The 18,040-nt window shown below is 36.7% G+C and overlaps 1 protein-coding gene across 1 annotated transcript in view; it reads right to left on the bottom strand.

The window, feature by feature from the left end:
• The window catches only part of LOC135088048 (SUN domain-containing ossification factor), a 93,666-nt gene extending 77,209 nt beyond the window's left edge, over nucleotides 1–16,457 (bottom strand). Inside the window, exons 1-2 of the mRNA XM_063982926.1 lie at nucleotides 16,145–16,457; nucleotides 15,826–16,074 (exon numbers count right to left, since the gene is read on the bottom strand). Coding sequence (XP_063838996.1) covers nucleotides 15,826–16,074; nucleotides 16,145–16,203 — 308 coding nt within the window. The 5' untranslated portion in view covers nucleotides 16,204–16,457. The remainder of the gene's footprint in view (nucleotides 1–15,825; nucleotides 16,075–16,144) is intronic.
• Between the last annotated feature and the right edge of the window lie 1,583 nt (nucleotides 16,458–18,040).

The raw sequence follows: 18,040 nt of genomic DNA, 5'->3' as shown, positions 1-18,040 counted from the left end.
TAGGTAGACACTTTTCCCGTGGGCGTCGTCAATAGCGACTAAGAAACAAATATGGGCCAGTGTGGGTAGTGTAGGAAATCATCAATTTTCCTTTGGTAAATTAGAGAGGTCGCTTCTGGAGTGGAGAGCAAAAACTACTTGATCATGGTGATGACAAGCCCAAAAACCATAACTCTAGAATCCAATGTCAGTGTGGAGATGAAACACTGACTATTTTGATTTAGGACAGCTCTAGGGTCCATGCCAGTATATTGATGAAATTCCACTGACTCTTGGATCCAACACTTGAATTGGGTCAGCTTTAGGATCCCATGCCAGCGTAGTGATGAAATTTCACTGACTCTATGACCCAATATTTGATTTGGGACAAGTCTAAGGTCCCGTGTCAGCGTGGTGATGACATTTAACTGACTCTTGGACCCAACATTCTTCTTCTTCTTTTATTTTGGCGATGGTTTGGTTTTGAGAACCATGATTTCGCCAATGACCCAACATTTAATTTGGCTGCAGCATCTGTTTGACATTGACTCTACGCATGTGCGTGCGCATGAATATCAATGCCACAGGCGTCGCGCGAGTTTGTTACTTTAACGATATTGCCAGGGAGTTGATAACAACTATTAAATAAATCCATTTGAAACTAGAGCAGAAAGCTATTTTACATTAAAACTGGTAGTCGGTGGTGGAAATGAGAGAGGCCTGTTAGACTTGTTGCCACTGAGTCTAGCTACGCGTAAACTGCATGTTATTAAAGCTCGAAAGGTGTAATTAGTCTTCCTTACAACTGCTTTTTCGGTATCATACCAATACCACAAGTTTTATAGAAGCTATCACAGGTAAACCGTAGATCATCACAAGTGATGGGAATTATAAAAACTTATCAATTTTTTTTACCACGGAATGGTATCATGTTTCTAGGGCCCATACCACAGAAGAATAATAAGTTCTACGTACAGAAGTTTTACTTCGCGAAGGTATTAAAAAAAATGTATGCTCAATGTCATTAACAATATGGTGTAATTTAGCCTGTCTCAAGAGTCAAGCACCATTTTGTTGACCAACGTCAGTGATCGGCACTGCGCCGAAGCTATAGGGCTGACTTCGGTAAAATGATGTGACGTGAAGTGCCAAACTGCGGAAAATGGCGGAGGAAATACATGATTTAGCATGAATTATCATGAATAATATTCACTACTTATTTACCTCTCAGTGTTTTGAGGCAACTTAAAAAAGTATATTCTGTGTTTTTATTATTATTTAGGCAGTTAAATACTGCACAGTATTTAGTACACCATTTTCTTTACTTTCTTCCATCATACACAAGAATACGCGTGCGTGAGTCAATATTCGCTCGTATGTGAGGCCTTGTCGAATAGTATCCTGTAGGTGGGCCATCGTGCGTGTTTTGTTTTCGATGTAAACTCGCGGAGATGAACAGGCCTGCCCATACACATATTGACGTAGCATTTGCAGACACGCCAGCCCTGGGTTAAAAATATGCCCACCTGTTTATTATTACACATTCACACACTAACATCGATCGGGTATTTACAGAGTCCGTCGCGGTGTGACGTGCAATCAGTTGCGCTTATTAATATTTTGGAACGTGTAACGTTTGGACGTGAGAATTTAATTTATAAGGTGGTTCAGTTAAAGGACAATGGGCAAAATGGTACCCGGCTCCAATAGATATGAGTCTAGTATCGTTTGAAAGGTCTTACCAAGATGAACAACTTTTACTATGAGCACCAGCCTCAGATCTGGTTGTGTACGAAGATATTCATACTTTTTTGCAGAATGGTACCCAGCTCCAATAGTTATGTTTGTAGTGTCATTTGAAAGGTCTTACCAAGACGAACAACATTTACTATGGCCACCAGCCTCAGATCTGGTTGCGTTCGAAGATAAAGATACTTTTTGTGTAACCTAAGTATCATACAGTATGAAGGGGGACGCGCTCCGGGCAGGGCACCGACGAGATGGTCGGATGCGGTGAGGAAGACGGTGGGCGGGAGTTTGCATCGTGCGGTCCACACAGCTTATGACCGCAGTCTGTGGAGGAACACTATCTGTGGTCGCGATCCTCATCAGTGAGGGACCGAGGAAGAAGAAGAAGAAGTATCATAAGTGTCCATCGTATGGTACTTAGGTTATGCGAGGCAGGAAGGGTTTACTGCTCCAGCATCCTTCCTTAACTCTATAATTATTGATGGGGATAATTGTGAAATAAATATTTTTATTTAAAGAAGTACTACCCCCATTAATAAAAAGTTACACCTAGGAAGAACCTTGGATTAAAATGACATTTCCATACCAAATGACAATTTAAGCCAGAGTTCAACTAGGGTGTAACTTTTATTAATAAAGGGGTTAAAGTTTTATTACTTCTTAAGGGTTTTATGATGGGTTGCTAAAGCGAATAAACCCACAAGACCCAATAAGTCCACCCACAAGATGGACCGACGACCTCATAAAGGTAGCGGGAAGGCGCTGGATGCAGGCCGTCATAATACATACTCATATACATGGATGATTGTGTTATACTTTCATTATAATACTTAGTGGAATTACTGCTTTCAAAACGTGAATTAGAACTGGCCCCATAGCAGACATTTTCCTACATCTAAAGGCCTTTTAAAATATATATTGGTTATGGCTATTGGAGCGGGTACCACTTTCCATACATTTGTGCCCATCATCCTTTAAATCTCCTTGAACATATTTAGTAAAGATGCTTGAATATTGGAACATATTCTCAAAGTCAATAGATTCACAAAGATTTACAATAATTCCTTAAATTCCAAAAACTTTGAAGATGAAACGTAACAAAGAGGGGTGCTATTTGTTCTCGAGACTTAAAGAACTGTGACGTGGATACACACAGACAATGTGATTAGTCAGTAATTACACATCTTTCCTAAAAAATATAGATAAAAAAACCTTGCTGACAATGATAAATCAAACTAAGGATGTTTAAATCTTTATGTCAGCAGCTAGACAAACTGACAAGCAAGTGAAGACCTTCTAATCCATCATGTTTTTCGCACCAGTTGCTGAAAATAAGACCAGTAAAAACTGCGTGAGTAAACAATCCGGAATTCCAAGAAAATGCAATAAAAAAATGTGTAAAAACATCTGAAGAGGCCAGTAGTAGTTTCTGCAAAGGTAAATATTAGATCATTTAGTTGTAGATTCAAAAATCTTAGGAAAAATATAGTCGTCTCTACAATAACAAAGTTACAAGTCCAGTGCAATAATGAGAATGAAACATACGGAAAGTTTCTAGCTATTGTAAATTGAACCTAAACCAAACATTAGGCAGAGCTTCAGTAAAACAAAGTACTTAGTCAATTTCGCACTTAAAATAAAACTGAAACGAAAACTGAAATGAAAACAATTTGTATTGTAATCAACACTTGATGACTTATTACCGAAACAATTGAAGTATAAATGACTGATTCTTCCTATCATTTCGACAGCAATTTAATATCTCTGACTTTAATTACTGACCGGATGATGTTGTCTACTTGAAAGTGCTATAATTACTTCATAATATCAAATGTATCAAATTACTACATTAATAACTTCATAATATTTCAGTGCAGCCATAATTTGTAGTCTGAGTCTCTTGACCAAATTACAATATCGTCTGATATTAGCGCCAAACATGGATTGATTATACCTTATTGCCGACATTAACTTGGCTGGAACTCCAAAGGCAGCCAATTACCTACAATGTCGTTTCAATTCACAATAATTCACTGTAATAGCATTACTTTTCTTTGCAGTCAACATTGGTAATTAATTAGACATTTTCCCTATCGGAATTTTATTTATTTTGTGGAATTTTTGTCTGTTATTTATACAATTTATCCTTAAATTGTACTGATGCGCTATATCAATCCTTTAGGTAACAAAGACTTTTATTGTGTTTGAACAACGGTTACTAAAGTAGGTTTAACAGGCATCTCTCAGTTTTACCTTTTCATGCTTATTTTAGTAGATTTGAATTTTGAGCAATTTTAGACTCTTTATGATGACTTGTTACGTGAACAAGCAAATAAGAATAATTACACATGATCAAATATTAACACATCACGATGAGAAGCGAAAAGCCTCCCAAAAATGACAACATTATACAGTGTGAGTCACGTTAAAGTGCACATATGAAAATAGATGAAACTAGACCTATTTTTATCGACAAAAAAGAGGTCAAAAAATTTTTGAGATTTTTTTTTAATTTTTTATAGATTTTTTTTTCTTCCAATTACTTATTGTAAAGAAAACGTAATAACTTTTAAACTAAGCGGTATATCCTGATAAAATAAAAACAGTAATAATGCTAAATAACAGGCGATACTAAAAAAATACATAAAATACACAAAAAAGGAAAACAAATAATAAAAAATGATACTTTTTGAAAAAAATCTGCTTTTAAATTCGTGTTTTTTTGGTTATTTGATAAATTTCTCCAAAAAATGCCCGTATAATCGGTGGTTTTTATTACTTTGTCTTATTCTCTATCGTATTACCTTCGTAAAACCAAAAATCGCATGTCTCTATCTCTATCACAACGTTTGCAATGATCGTTTGAACTAAGCCTCTCCGGGCGCGCCATTCAACGCTTCGTTAACAACGAAACTGAAAATGACTCTAGATTTGTAATTTTGATAAAGACAAGTTAGATTTCAAATAAAAACAAAAGATTTCGAAGTAAAATAAGCATTTTAGTTAAAATTAAAATTTTCTCTACCTGTAGCGGAGAATAATGTTGTGGCAGGCCTTTGTTCAAACGATCATAGCAAATGTTGTGATAGGGATAGAGACATGCGATTTTTGGTTTTACAAAGATAATACGATAGAGAATAACACAAAGTAATAAAAACCACCGGTTATAGGGGCATTTTTTGGAGAAATTTATCAAATAACCAAAAAAACACGAATTTAAAAGCAGATTTTTTTCAAAAAGTATTATTTTTTATTATCTGTTGGAATTTTTTGTGTATTTTATGTATTTTTTAGTATTGCCTGTTATTTAGCATTATTACTGTTTTTATTTTATCAGGATATACCGCTTAGTTTAAAAGTTATTACGTTTTCTTTACAATAAGTAATTGGAAGAAAAAAAATTCTATAAAAAATTTAAAAAAAATCTCAAAAAAATTTTGACCTCTTTTTTGTCGATAAAAATAGGTCTAGTTTCATCTATTTTCATATGTACACTTTAACGTGACTCACACTGTATAAGTACTTATAGCCTGACCAGGAACATAAAAACCCTGGCATAGAGGCGCGCCAATTGCATTTGATAGTGCAACACTGAGTACAGTCGTACCTGTGTTAAATTAATAGGCTATAATTTTATGTATCAGGATTCAGGATTACGGACTCATTTGATATTTTCATAAATTAACGAAAAAAGATTATAAGGTAACCTGGTTTAAATAAATTAAATGAAACCATCAATCGAGCTAGTAGGATTTATTTTATTTTTCATCTATAATCAAATTCAGAACTTGAATATTCAACTACAATGTCTGCTCATGAACGCTTCAAACTCGGTACTTTTTCCCAATTCCATAAAATTCAACACTTACAAAGTGACAAAAAACTTTAAAATAGGTAGTTGAAACAAACCACAGCTAATTTTCATAGTGGACTGTACTATACGATAAACATGTCAGTCAATTTGACAACCTTTGTTGGAAACATTATTCAATGAAAATATTGTCCGAACCCTTGGTATTTCTCTTCGACAAATACTTTAACACATTGTGAACCACTTTTCTTTCACGACTATAAAAATATTTTAGCAATTTAATTCATAAAACCAATTGCGCACATTTAAAATAAAGTTTGTTTACACTTTGACAGCAATAGACTGACATGCAAGGTGACATGTCAATGAAGTTTTCAGTTACTGTTGCCATTAAAAGAAATTAGTACCATTAGTTTTCCGCAACATGGCGAGGGTTTTTATGTTCCTGGTCAGGCTATAACTCAAATTATATTCATGATGATGACACGTGAAGTACAGAATTTCAAATTGTTACCAGCTATTCATAATTTCATATACCTAGATACCTACACTACAGCCTATCCAAAAGGGCCTTAATCCATTTGGGCCAAAAACGCACAAATTTTTATTCTCGTTTTTACATAAATTGTATGCAAAAGTGGATAGGTACCTACTTTGCAAAAGACGACCTACCGATAAGAGACGATAGTGATAACCCTGTCTGACATTGGCATAAGGAAATTGATCCACAAATTAGCAACCTTCCCAAAACTGTTCAAGGTCCCCCCCATCCTTGTTTTGACAAATCATGTTACATACAAATGATGCTAATAACTACGACAACTGCCATATCAGAAGAATTAACGACATGAAATACAGATGCCGATTTTGTAAATATTAAAGACATAACCTAAAACATTTCAGTATGTTCCTAAGCATTTGCCATGTTTATCATGAAGCGCTAGTAGAGCTCAAAAGATAAGGACATGTAAAGAGCCTTTTAAGGGCTACCTTTCATTACCCTTCATTTAATTAATTGACAATTAAAATTATTAGTCATGGTTCCAAAAATTTGAAAATATGTGAAAAGATAATCACAATGAAGTATTTCGGTAAAGATAATAAGATGTTCACGAATCAAACTACACTTGATTCACAAGCAGGTCACTCACGAGTCACGCCTACATTGCGTTGCATCAGCTAATATCAAGATCAAGAGTTGCTTCTATACGTAGGAGCACCTGACAAACTTTAATGTCATGTGGTCATATTTTTCAATCACACTGACCAACAGGAATAAACAATCAAGTAGTAATATTTCCACTTATCCGTTCCTGGTGATTATGACAGGAGTATCAATTTATTGTTTGAGCAATTGCCGCAGTGTCCGGTCTACTAAATTACTCTGACTACTGAGCCACGAAAAGTCGGAAACATTGGTCAACCTGTCGAAATTTAAAGCCGTGAGTCAGCGTTATTATGTACGTTGTTTACAAAGACAAATAACGGAGTACAATCTAAAAAACGATTCAAATTATTTAAATATTGCTAAATCTTGACTTCTTTTCATGCCAGGGCTTCCAAGATCTCAATTAATATGAAAAGTCACCCATATTTAACTCTAAGAAGTATCCTTGAAGATAGCAAGTATACGAATGTTTCGAGTAACCAAATGAACGCCGTTTCTGCCATTAATAAGTTTACCAGCACCTAGCAAGTGGAACAAAAAATGCGCTTCAGAAATCGAAAGTTGCAAAAAGTGAAGGCCGTTCTACAATCAGATCTGAGGATTAGTCCGCAGTTTCTATTTCCACCGCAAGATCAAGGGCGGTCGTGGACCGACTTGGATCCGAGAGCCTATTGCGTGATGCGTGTGACGTGTCCACTTGTCTTGATGACGTAGCGCTTTCACAAGAATGCTACAAAAGATGACGTAGTGCTTTTTTCATAAGAATGTTAAGAAAGAAATCATGGACATCAAAGAACAGGTTATCATCAAGATAATATATGAATGCCATAATGCCAAATTGGCTTTCAATTTTATCTAAACGTCTTGCCTAGCTTATTGTAGTGAAGATACCGCAAGACCTCTTTTATAAGATCCAGTTTTGCGCAAAATATTTAAATTGGAGAAGAGGCTTTCAGCCTTTATGTATTCAGTTTCGCATAATACGGTTAGGTCATTCAGGCCTTCGACAAAAGCTAGGGCGCAGCGTTGTATGAAATAGCCACAAAAGGTCCCACACACATCCAATTTAACGGTTGGATGAACACGCTAGCACGAGACTTTTGGATAAAAATGGCCGCCGTACGTACTGGTATTACCTAAAGCCTAAAATGAACTTCACCGCCTAGACGGTCACTGAACTCTGACTCTGTCCTTTCAAATATCACGCAATGACGCAACAGTGGGCTTCAAGAAATATTTAGAAGTTAGACTTCAAAAGATTGAATACATTTTACAATCGAACGAGTAATGAGGGCTATCGTTTTAGCGCTCACCAGTTAGCGCCACTGTAGAGTAAGGTCCTGTCACTTGCTAGTAGCGAAGACAGTGGCACCAACTGGTGAGCGCTAAAGTGGTAGGAGGACTATCGCATTTGCACTCATCAAGATGGCGCCACTGTAGAGTAAGGTCCTGTCAATCGCCAGGGGTGCCAACTGTTAAGTATAAAAACGATAGCCCTCATTAGACCAAAACCTTTCCAAACCCAAAAATAACTGAAAACAATTACAAAATAAATACAATTAGTTAAAACATTTACATGCCCGGTTGAACATGCTAACTATATCTTTATTCATAATTTAATTAAGTAATATCAATAATAGGTCAAAAGACGTGTAAGGCCCAGAACAGACGGTGAAACGCAACTGCAACGAAACTGCAACTTTCTGATGATTCTGATGAAAGAAACTGAAACTGAAAGTTTCAAACTGGTCGCATCATGTGTGGTCTTTCAACGGACGCTATGGCAGAAACTTAGATGCAACTCAAAAGTAATTAGCAGTTGCAGTTTCGTTGCAGTTGCGTTTCACCGTCTGTTCTGGGCCTAAGAGCTGTGTGTTCAACGCGGATATTCGTGTCGAGCGAGTATAGGATAATGTCTCTCACAATATGTGTAATTTGTTACCTTTCTCTGACATGTACCTGATACAGCCCACGTTCAGAGATTACTTCGTAAGCTTTGTAAATTGTTTATTTGATCCCACCTGAGCCTGTAGCTTACGGGATATCCCTTTTTGGGAAGCAAATTCTGACGTTAATGTACAGGGAGATACACCGTACGTCAACGTGATCTCAAACAGAATAAAGATGATGACAACAGAAAATACTTGGTTTTATGTCTGATATTCAGTTACGCGAAAAAATAACATTATTTTTCACTTGACTAGAACCCACATGCTTTTGCTTACAGGATAATTGATCGCTTTATGCTCTTGCTAACGAAACTGCCAGACAAACAAACTGCGAAAGGTCAATCGAGGCAGATGATTTTTTCACATGAAACATCATTATTATTAAGTGTATACTATTTATTAAACATTAATCTCAAAAAAACCAGTAACCAAGCGGTTAAGGCTAAAGGAAAAGCAGTAAATAACTAAACAGATAAATACAATGCCGAAGAATATTAATTACTTTATAGCAGCAAGCTCTACAAAATCAAAATTAGCTTAGTCTCTAACGTGACATCTAACAATAGACATCATTGTAAGCACTTTCGGATTGCGCAACATGAGACAAAACATTTCAAACAAAGATTAATGGTAGCGATCAGAGCTGGACGCACTGGCCCAGGCGTATAATTAGAAGCTTTCGACTTCCATCTTCCTTCCATCCACTTTTAGTTCGGACATCGGATCAGCTCATTCACATTCACTTCTGCATCTGCATCGGCAAAACACTGAGTAATTTCATCTAGTCAACCTTGGTGACGAACATAGAACTGCCTTAACGATCGACCCGATCGCGTGGCAGGTCACCTATGCGCTGGACCGACCAAGTGAAATCGGCAGTGGGAGACGACGTGACTGCACCAGACAGTCTGCCAACAGAGAGAGATGGCGGGAGATCGTGCGGAGAGTTGTATCCGCCTCTACAACCGATGTGAACAACGCCTTGTGGCCTCAACGTGACCACGACCGCGCGAAACGAATAGGAAGAAGATTTGACGATTCCCTTCTTATATCAATAGGGATATCAAACTTTGCTACACGTTTAACTTTGAAAAGAAATCTGAGCAGATCTGAGCATCTAAAACTCTGACAGACTATGTCAGACAGAGTCAATAATATCGTCTTAATAATACATGATCATCTCGCATACGTAACTGATTTTTTGGCAACGATCGAGTTCAAATGAATGAATCGTAAAAACGGTGAATCATTGTCGTATCGTTGCTAACTGAACCCTGTTGAGATGGTCTATTATCGGTCTTGTTGACCACGATGATAATGTACACAATTATAATAGACTTGGCTGTTGTAATGACATGGTATGAGTTGCATTCGGAAGCAAATAATGACTTGTTACACCTTGTAAGTAAAATTAATTCAGATTCTGATATTTATTTGCATCACCATAATGTTACATTCATAGGGAAGATAAAGCTTAAAGCTAAACAGATCATTATGGACTTTTGAACCGACTCCAGAGTATGGAGTCATCATCATCATCATTTCATTTTCACTTCTGAACATAGGCTTCCCCCAATGATCTCCATGTTGATCGATTAGCGGCCTGCGTCCAACGCCTTCCTGCTAATTTTATGAAGTCGTCGGTCCACCTTGTGGGTGGACGTCCCAAGAGTAATGGGTAGGATAAAGAAGAAGAAGGACCATATTAAGACGAACTCATCTTCAGAGGTTCTGAACTAACTATCAATTTTGAGATCTATAAATTGCATTGATATTGTTAGAAGGAAGTATACTAAAATCGATCAATAGAAGGGCCCCCTATTGTTTGACTAGCGTATCAATTTGTTACATAGCGAGCGGTTAAAATAATCAATGGAACTGCGTCTCGTTTTTACTGTGACCCTGAATACACCATGAAGCAATGACGTGGCAAATACCTATGGTAAAGATTGCGACTAGGGAATGCAGAATCGGTTCTGGTTTGAGGAACCGGGTTTTTCGGGTCTGGTGGTCATGAGAACCGGGAGCCCCGGTTTTTTCGGTTCTTTCGGTTCCAAAAAAAACAATATTTTGATTATGTTTTTTTTATTGAAATAACACTTCTTTGAATAGACTAGGAATAATCAACAAACATGATTAACAATATTTTTCTATTTTTACTAAATTCTACTCCCAAAAATAAAAAGAAGTAAAATAATTAGTTTTCAATTGAGGTACAACAAACAGTCTTTTTCATCCAACTTAACGATATATTTGACTATTTATAGGTATATTGACTGTCAGATGCAAAGCAAATAAAAGAGTCAGTGTTGCCAACTCTTACACAAAAATATCATCATCATCATCATTTAAACCATAGGATAGGACGTCCACTGCTGAACATTAACCTCCCCCAATGCTTTCCATGTTAATCGATTGGTAGCGGCCTGCGTCCAGCGCTTCCCTGCTACCTTTATGATGTCGTCGGTCCACCTTGTGGGTGGACGTTCCACGCTGCGTTTTCCGGTACGCGGCCTCCATTCCAGGACCTTCCTGCCCCATCGGCCGTCAGTTCTGCGTCCGCGTCGGGCTATGTCCGCTGAGTCCGCTGACATAGAAATGAGGAGAAGGAAGGAGGAAATCTCCTCATTTCTGATTCGATCTCGTAAAGAAACACCGAGCATAGCCCTCTCCATAGCACGCTGTGCAACTTTGAGCTTCTGTATAAGGCCTATAGTGAGAGGCCACGTTTCCGAGCCATAAGTCATCACTGGTAACACACATTGGTTGTAGACTTTCGTCTTCAGGCACTGAGGTATTTTGGATGAAAAGATGTTGCGTAGTTTCCCGAACGCTGCCTAGCCGAGTTGGATTCGACGATTGACCCCCTTTTCGAAATTCGACCTACCTAGCTGGATCGTTTGTCCGAGGTGTCCGAAACTGGGTAGGGCGCAACATGGACATTGGACATAAGCTTTGTTTTGTCCATATTCATCCTCAGGCCTACCTGTTAGGAAACTCGATTAAGGTCTTTGAGCATTGTGCCAAGATCTTACAACGATTCTGCCATGACCACAATCAGTATCGTGGGCAAACCGAAGGTGAGTGATGTACTCGCCATTAATGTTTATGCCGAATTGTTTCCATTCAAGGAGTTTGAAAGCGTCTTCCAATGCAGTGGTGAACAGTTTAGGAGATATAACATATCCCTGCCTTACGCCTCACTGCAGAGGAATCGTCCTCGTGCTCTGCTCCTGTACTCGGACCGACATGGTGGCGTTTTTGTACAAGCACTTCAGCACCTCGATATACCGATAGTCAATACGGCACCGCTGAAGAGACTGTAAACACTGCCCAAGACCCGATCGAATCGAAGACCTTCTCATAGTCTACGAACGCCAAGCATAGTGGCAAGTTATAGTCCTCAATCTTCTGTATAACCTGTCGCAGCGTAAGCACAAACAAAAATGTGCCAGTGATTTAAAAAAAAATGTAAGAAAAATGCTTAAAATATAGACATATCTCATAAAAAAAAAAAAGTACAAAACCAATAAGTAGGTAACCTTTATTAGTAGCTAATCTGATATCTTTAGGTTCTCTATACGTTCGCAATTTTCTTGTGACGACTCATGCCTAATACCTATAACATATTTTAGACAACTATGCAAAACCCGAAAGTACCGAAAGAACCGGGTTTTGAATTTTTAAAACCCGGTTCTTAAGCTGTCGAAAAAACCCGGGTTTTCCCGGTTCTTTCGGTTCCGGGAAAACCCGGGTACAAACCCTAATTGCGACAGTCACTTGTCTGAATGACCATTTGTTGACCAAACGCTAATTTCAACATATTTTCGATTAGGAAAAGTCCGTGGGTGCCTTTTGTTCAAAAAGAGAGTAGAAATAGTTGTTCGTTTGTGTGCAAAAAAAGCATACAGATGAATTTGTTGAAGTCGGTTAAAACCAACCGATGGCGGAGCAAAATGGTTTCCACGCAATGTCAATGGCGTCTTGCATCATTAATGGAAACAGTATCAGTTTATTGCTTATTGTAATATGTATATTAACAAAAGAATGATAATGAGTATAAGTTATAAGTTTTTGTTTTGGCTTTTGGTGAAATTTTCTTAGTCCTTATTGACTTTTGTTATGTATTTCAAGACCGTTATAATGTGATGCAATGTTTTATGTAAAGGCGTTAATTAATAAAGCCCACGAGTAAGGTCATATTGGGTTTTTAAGTACTTTTCGCTATTCAATATTTTCGGATTTGTGCACAATAGATGCAAAAACAAATTCCCATTATTTATAATTGTGTTAAAAACACGTTATCCTGAAATAATGAGCGAGATTATGAACATAAATAATATAATTGATTAAACCAATATCTATTACATTTAGTTAGCAGGTACCATTGATGACTTGTTTGTTGCGTATACTTTAAAAACAAAAAATAACATCTCTCATTTACGCCAAGAGATGTCGCTACGTGAAAATGAGCTCGCGCTAATAGTTTAAGATTCATATAAATCGGAGAAAGTTCATCCCGTTATTTCGATTAGTCTACGCAAATGACTAGCTAAGTGAATAAGGGAGAAGTTATTTTTAAGCTAACTAATTAAAAGAATATTGGTTTTATTGGAGTTTCCTTAATGCTTATAGGGCCGATATTTCAACCGTCAAAGTTTACTGTATCTGAAAAATTGAATTTACAACATTTTCATTCTGCAATAAAATAATAGTAATAGTGTCACAAAGTACTTGATACCACTCATATATTGGCTTGGGAAGAGCAGTGTTCTAGAAGGCTATAATACATATTAATGTTATTCAAATGTAGCAGTGATGGAATTCTATAGGATATCCGTTAATGGCGTAGTTTAGCTGATATAAAACAAATTACAATACACAATGCTCCAAGGAACAACTATGTATTCTTGACTTTTATTTCAGTGCCAATTTTTATTCCAGTTATTTCCATACAAATTCAGATACAGTATTATTCATATCAATCTCTTATACTGGTCAATGCCTGTCCTGTGATGAAAATAATAAAAGATTTCCTTGAAAGTAAGTAAAGTCAACATGCATGACAATTAATCAGTTTTATTTTTACTTAATAGACAAGCAAAAATAATTGAATAATGCATAACCTCAGATCATAGAAGGGAATAGATGTGAAACGGGGGCGTGGCGCGTGTCTCTACGATATGCCCAGAAACGAACATCGGCCGCGTAGCTAGGTTAGTCGCGATTCAGTCGTACTAAGGAAATGTTCTCCGATATTTTGGATAAGGCGTCGTTACGTGCAATAAAACATGTGAAACGAAGAACTACAGGAACAATGGAGTCATTTACTACATGTAAGTATTGCAAATCCATTGGTATTTTGCTTATAAATACAAAAAACTAAACATTTTTACGAACGAATTCAGTGCCGTAACAGTTACTGCGATATCGAAATCAGTGGTGATAAAAATTCTAACACACTTGTACATTGACGATTTAGTTAGCAACCACTTTATGTCATGCTCAACTACTGCGCAATGTATTTAATTTCTTTCGATATCCACTGTCGTGTGAAAATACACAGTACGGCCGCATGTGCCGGTCGTAACATAGTGCCGTGCTCGTGTTCTAATGCGGTTTCCTATTATCGATAAATAGAAGTAAATTATAATTTTCTATTTTGTAATTTTAAATAAAAAAATGATGTGTTACTTGCGATTATAAGATTTTACAAAAAAATAATAACAGTAGAAGTAATTAGTAACTGTCAACTATGTAATTACTATAAGAGCTAGTTGAAAGCCTAATATAGGCATTATTTTTGATAAACATATGCGGTACGCAGATCACCATAATTAAAAAGTAAATGCGTGATAGTAATTAATAATAACGTATAATAATAAAAAGGTTTTCATACATAAGCATTTTGTGAAACCAGTTTCGAGCCTTGCCCCTAGCGATTTAAAGTATCGATATCTTGTCGACTCCATTTTATCTTTGTTCTCTCACTAGCGTTTTCAAAGTGTGCGTAACGTCACGCGGCCATTGATTGGCCATAAGGCACGTCTTCTGGCCAATCACAGCACTTTTAAGCCGGTTGCACATGTTGTCGTAGACTCTCAGTCGCTTTGTTTTTACACAGTTGAATGTGTGTGTGGGAGCTGTGGTGGGGGAAATGTGGGGACACTGGTTCTCGTTGTAGTTACGCGCGACTTCATATCTATTCTCTTTCTATGATCTGAGTGCATAACCAAACGAAACTCTGCAGAGCATGGTATAATAAAATGCATTCAAGATTTATAATATTTATGCCATACAAACTTCAAAATACATGGTAATCAACCTGGTGAAAATAATAAAAGGACAATTTTCTAGCAATAGGCCATAGGACAGCCTGATGAATAAATAAATAGAACCTGTAACTTTATATTGTCTGTTATATATCTTCTTGTCATTACAAATATTGATATTGTCTTGAAGCAAACATCTGATAAATTAATTCTAGCTCTGTATTTAAACTTCTGTGTTTATTTTAATTTTGCATCTCTATTCTGTAATTGAGTATAATAAATTGTATTTCAGTGCTTCACCATTATTAGTGGCTAAAGAAAATAGTCTGGAGGCCAGCGAGTTGAAATAAAATGCTGCCTTTCACTTTTGCAGGCTTAAGACAAAATGACAACCAATGGATTTATGTAACTATGGACTTTGATTGTTTTAAATTGAAACTAAGTTAAATCATAAGCCAAATTTAATTTTATTATGTCCAGTGGAAAAAAAAGGATATGTTGACATCTGAATGAGGCAATATTCAGGTAATTATCTACCACCTAATATTACAAATTATTTTATTTGTGATCCAGTTTTCAATGAATTGACATTTTATTATTATTATTAGTGATTTGTAGATGAGTTATGGAGTATCATGTGTTTTTATAGATACAGGTAGGTATAATAAATTCCAAAAAATATGTATAGGTATGTGGCATCATTTCAGTAATAATATTGTAAACTCATCCAGCAGCATCTATTTTGTATGAATGAAGTTGATTCCCATAAACTAAGCCTGCACAAAGAATATTTGCCTTGCACTGCAACTTTTAATGGGATACCAATAAGAACCTTATTGGAATTATCAAAACTTCATCAAAAATACCTAAATAATAAATATTAAATTTATAACTCACCCATCAGTTGTCACTGAGTTCAAGGACAGTGTGTCAGGAAACGTCATCTCGTGATCCTCAAGCGGGGGCTTCGCTTCGGGCTTGACGTCTCCCTCCCCTGGGGCTTCTTCTGGCAAACTTGGAGGCACATTCCCGTCCACCCCACCCACTTTGTTACTAACATTGTGCAGACCAGACAGGTCCACCTGCGCGTTCACTTCAGCCTCACCCTGAAGAGCCTCAGACACCACCAAAATGAATAAAGCACAACTGCAAAAAGAAAAACACATTAGCTAACAGAATCTGATAATAAAAATAATGTCTTATGACACACACTCACCTAGACAACACTGAAATAGTCAGCAACGACGTATAAATTAAGCACAGTCCACCCTTCATCGTAATATTAGTGAAATATCTACAGTACAGTACATTTTGTGCGTAAAATTAACACATATTCACAGCGGCCTTAAATCATCGACAGACACGAATAACATACATTATTTAGCACGTTATTAAAACTACTAATTCATTGATACATTTGTTAATTAATGTAATGCTAAAACCAGCTGTTTTCCACGAGAAACGTTAAAAATGGGGGAACAACTTTTTATAATTTTTACTGCTGAACAATTTTGACACTGATGACAGTTTTATTTTTTGGGGTCTTTTGTAATCTGAAATAGGGCTCATTTCATCTTGAAGCTGATTGGTGATTTGAAACTGTTTTCATTGATCCCCCGAATTGCACCAATGAAAAGTAAACATTTAGTACAATAAAGTAGATGGATTGGCTAACCTCTTTGGTATGTATTCCGTTTCATGCAGTGAACGATATTTCAAATCAATGCATAAATATTTTTTAATACTTGTCACTTTGTACTGTTCCATTAAAATAACGGTTCAATAATGTAAAGTAGCGTTTAACATAATTAGAAGATTTGAAAAAATTACAAACTTATTTATTTACGTAAAACGATTGACTCATGCTCATACATAGTATTATGTTAAGGTATGAATTATTGTATTACGAAACATATTATAAATTGACGTAATACCCATTTTTGGCTTTTTCCAGGACTACTGTCATGTCAACCATTGATAGTTCGCTCAGGGAGACACTTTCCAAAATTCTAAATTGTGCATTTACCGATAACACCTGGAAACAGGCCTCTCTCCCTGTGCGTTTCGGAGGGCTAGGCACACGTCAGATATCGCATATTGCCCTTCCAGCTTTTCTGTCTTCTGCGTATGGTACAGCCAGCCGAACTTTTTAATAAATTACTATCCCCTTCTTTAAGGTTCACCTCGCAGAGGCCAGAAATGCTTGGACTAGGGCATGCCCGGGAGCCGATCCACTTACTTACCTCTCTATGCCTCTGAAAATGCAGCGGAGCGTGCTCGCCTAAGTACTAGCGGTCTTTCAGGCAGAGTCCGGTTATTGGCTACATGCTCTTCCTTCAGCCAATATCGGGACTCTGCTTGACAGGAGTACTCTGTCTCTTGCCATTTCTCTTAGACTTGGCGTCAAGACAAACCATCCCCATCGCTGTCGTTGCGGTACTCGCGTCGGTGAGTTAGGAGCTTAGGAGGACACCAAGGCCTCTCATGCCAAATAAGCGCTGGTCAAGACACGTCGATAAGTAATTTTTAGTTTTTAAGTAATTATAAGTTTTTTGTAAATGTAGTATAAAATTGTTTATTATAAATTAATTTTCTTAAAATGTAACATTATTTTCCCATAGTTATTTAATTTTTAGCGTTAAGAGTTGCATCTGAAACTAATTCGATTTTTTAAGTTTTTTCTTATTTTCCCATTCATTAATTTTGACAATTTTTTTGATGAACTACACTGAACTGTCCGTCAATGTCGTCGGTGGGACATTTCAGTGTAGTTCATCATAAACATGAAGCTACAGATAAAAATGGAGGCCAGACTCCGAATACCTACTTGAAGCACAAACTAAGTATCACTATCTCGCTAACAAAAAATATAAAATTGCTCAAATTCAATGAAACCAATGTAAAATCTTTATTTCTTGACATAGGTATCATTAAAAATGATAAGTGTAATTACTGGTAAAACGTTTTAGGAATAAATTACTGTAAAAAATGTGAAAAATGTTTACAATGATCCAATGTCGGAAATCACGAAATAAACACTTACGCGTGGAATCTTATGTCACTTCCAGGACACCACGTACTACCGCAACCACGCACTACAAAATTTTGCACC

This window comes from Ostrinia nubilalis, chromosome 3, assembly GCF_963855985.1.
Source record: "Ostrinia nubilalis chromosome 3, ilOstNubi1.1, whole genome shotgun sequence".
In the NCBI taxonomy this organism is placed as follows: Eukaryota; Metazoa; Arthropoda; class Insecta; order Lepidoptera; family Crambidae; genus Ostrinia; species Ostrinia nubilalis.
This window is presented reverse-complemented; position numbering and strand designations above follow the sequence as displayed.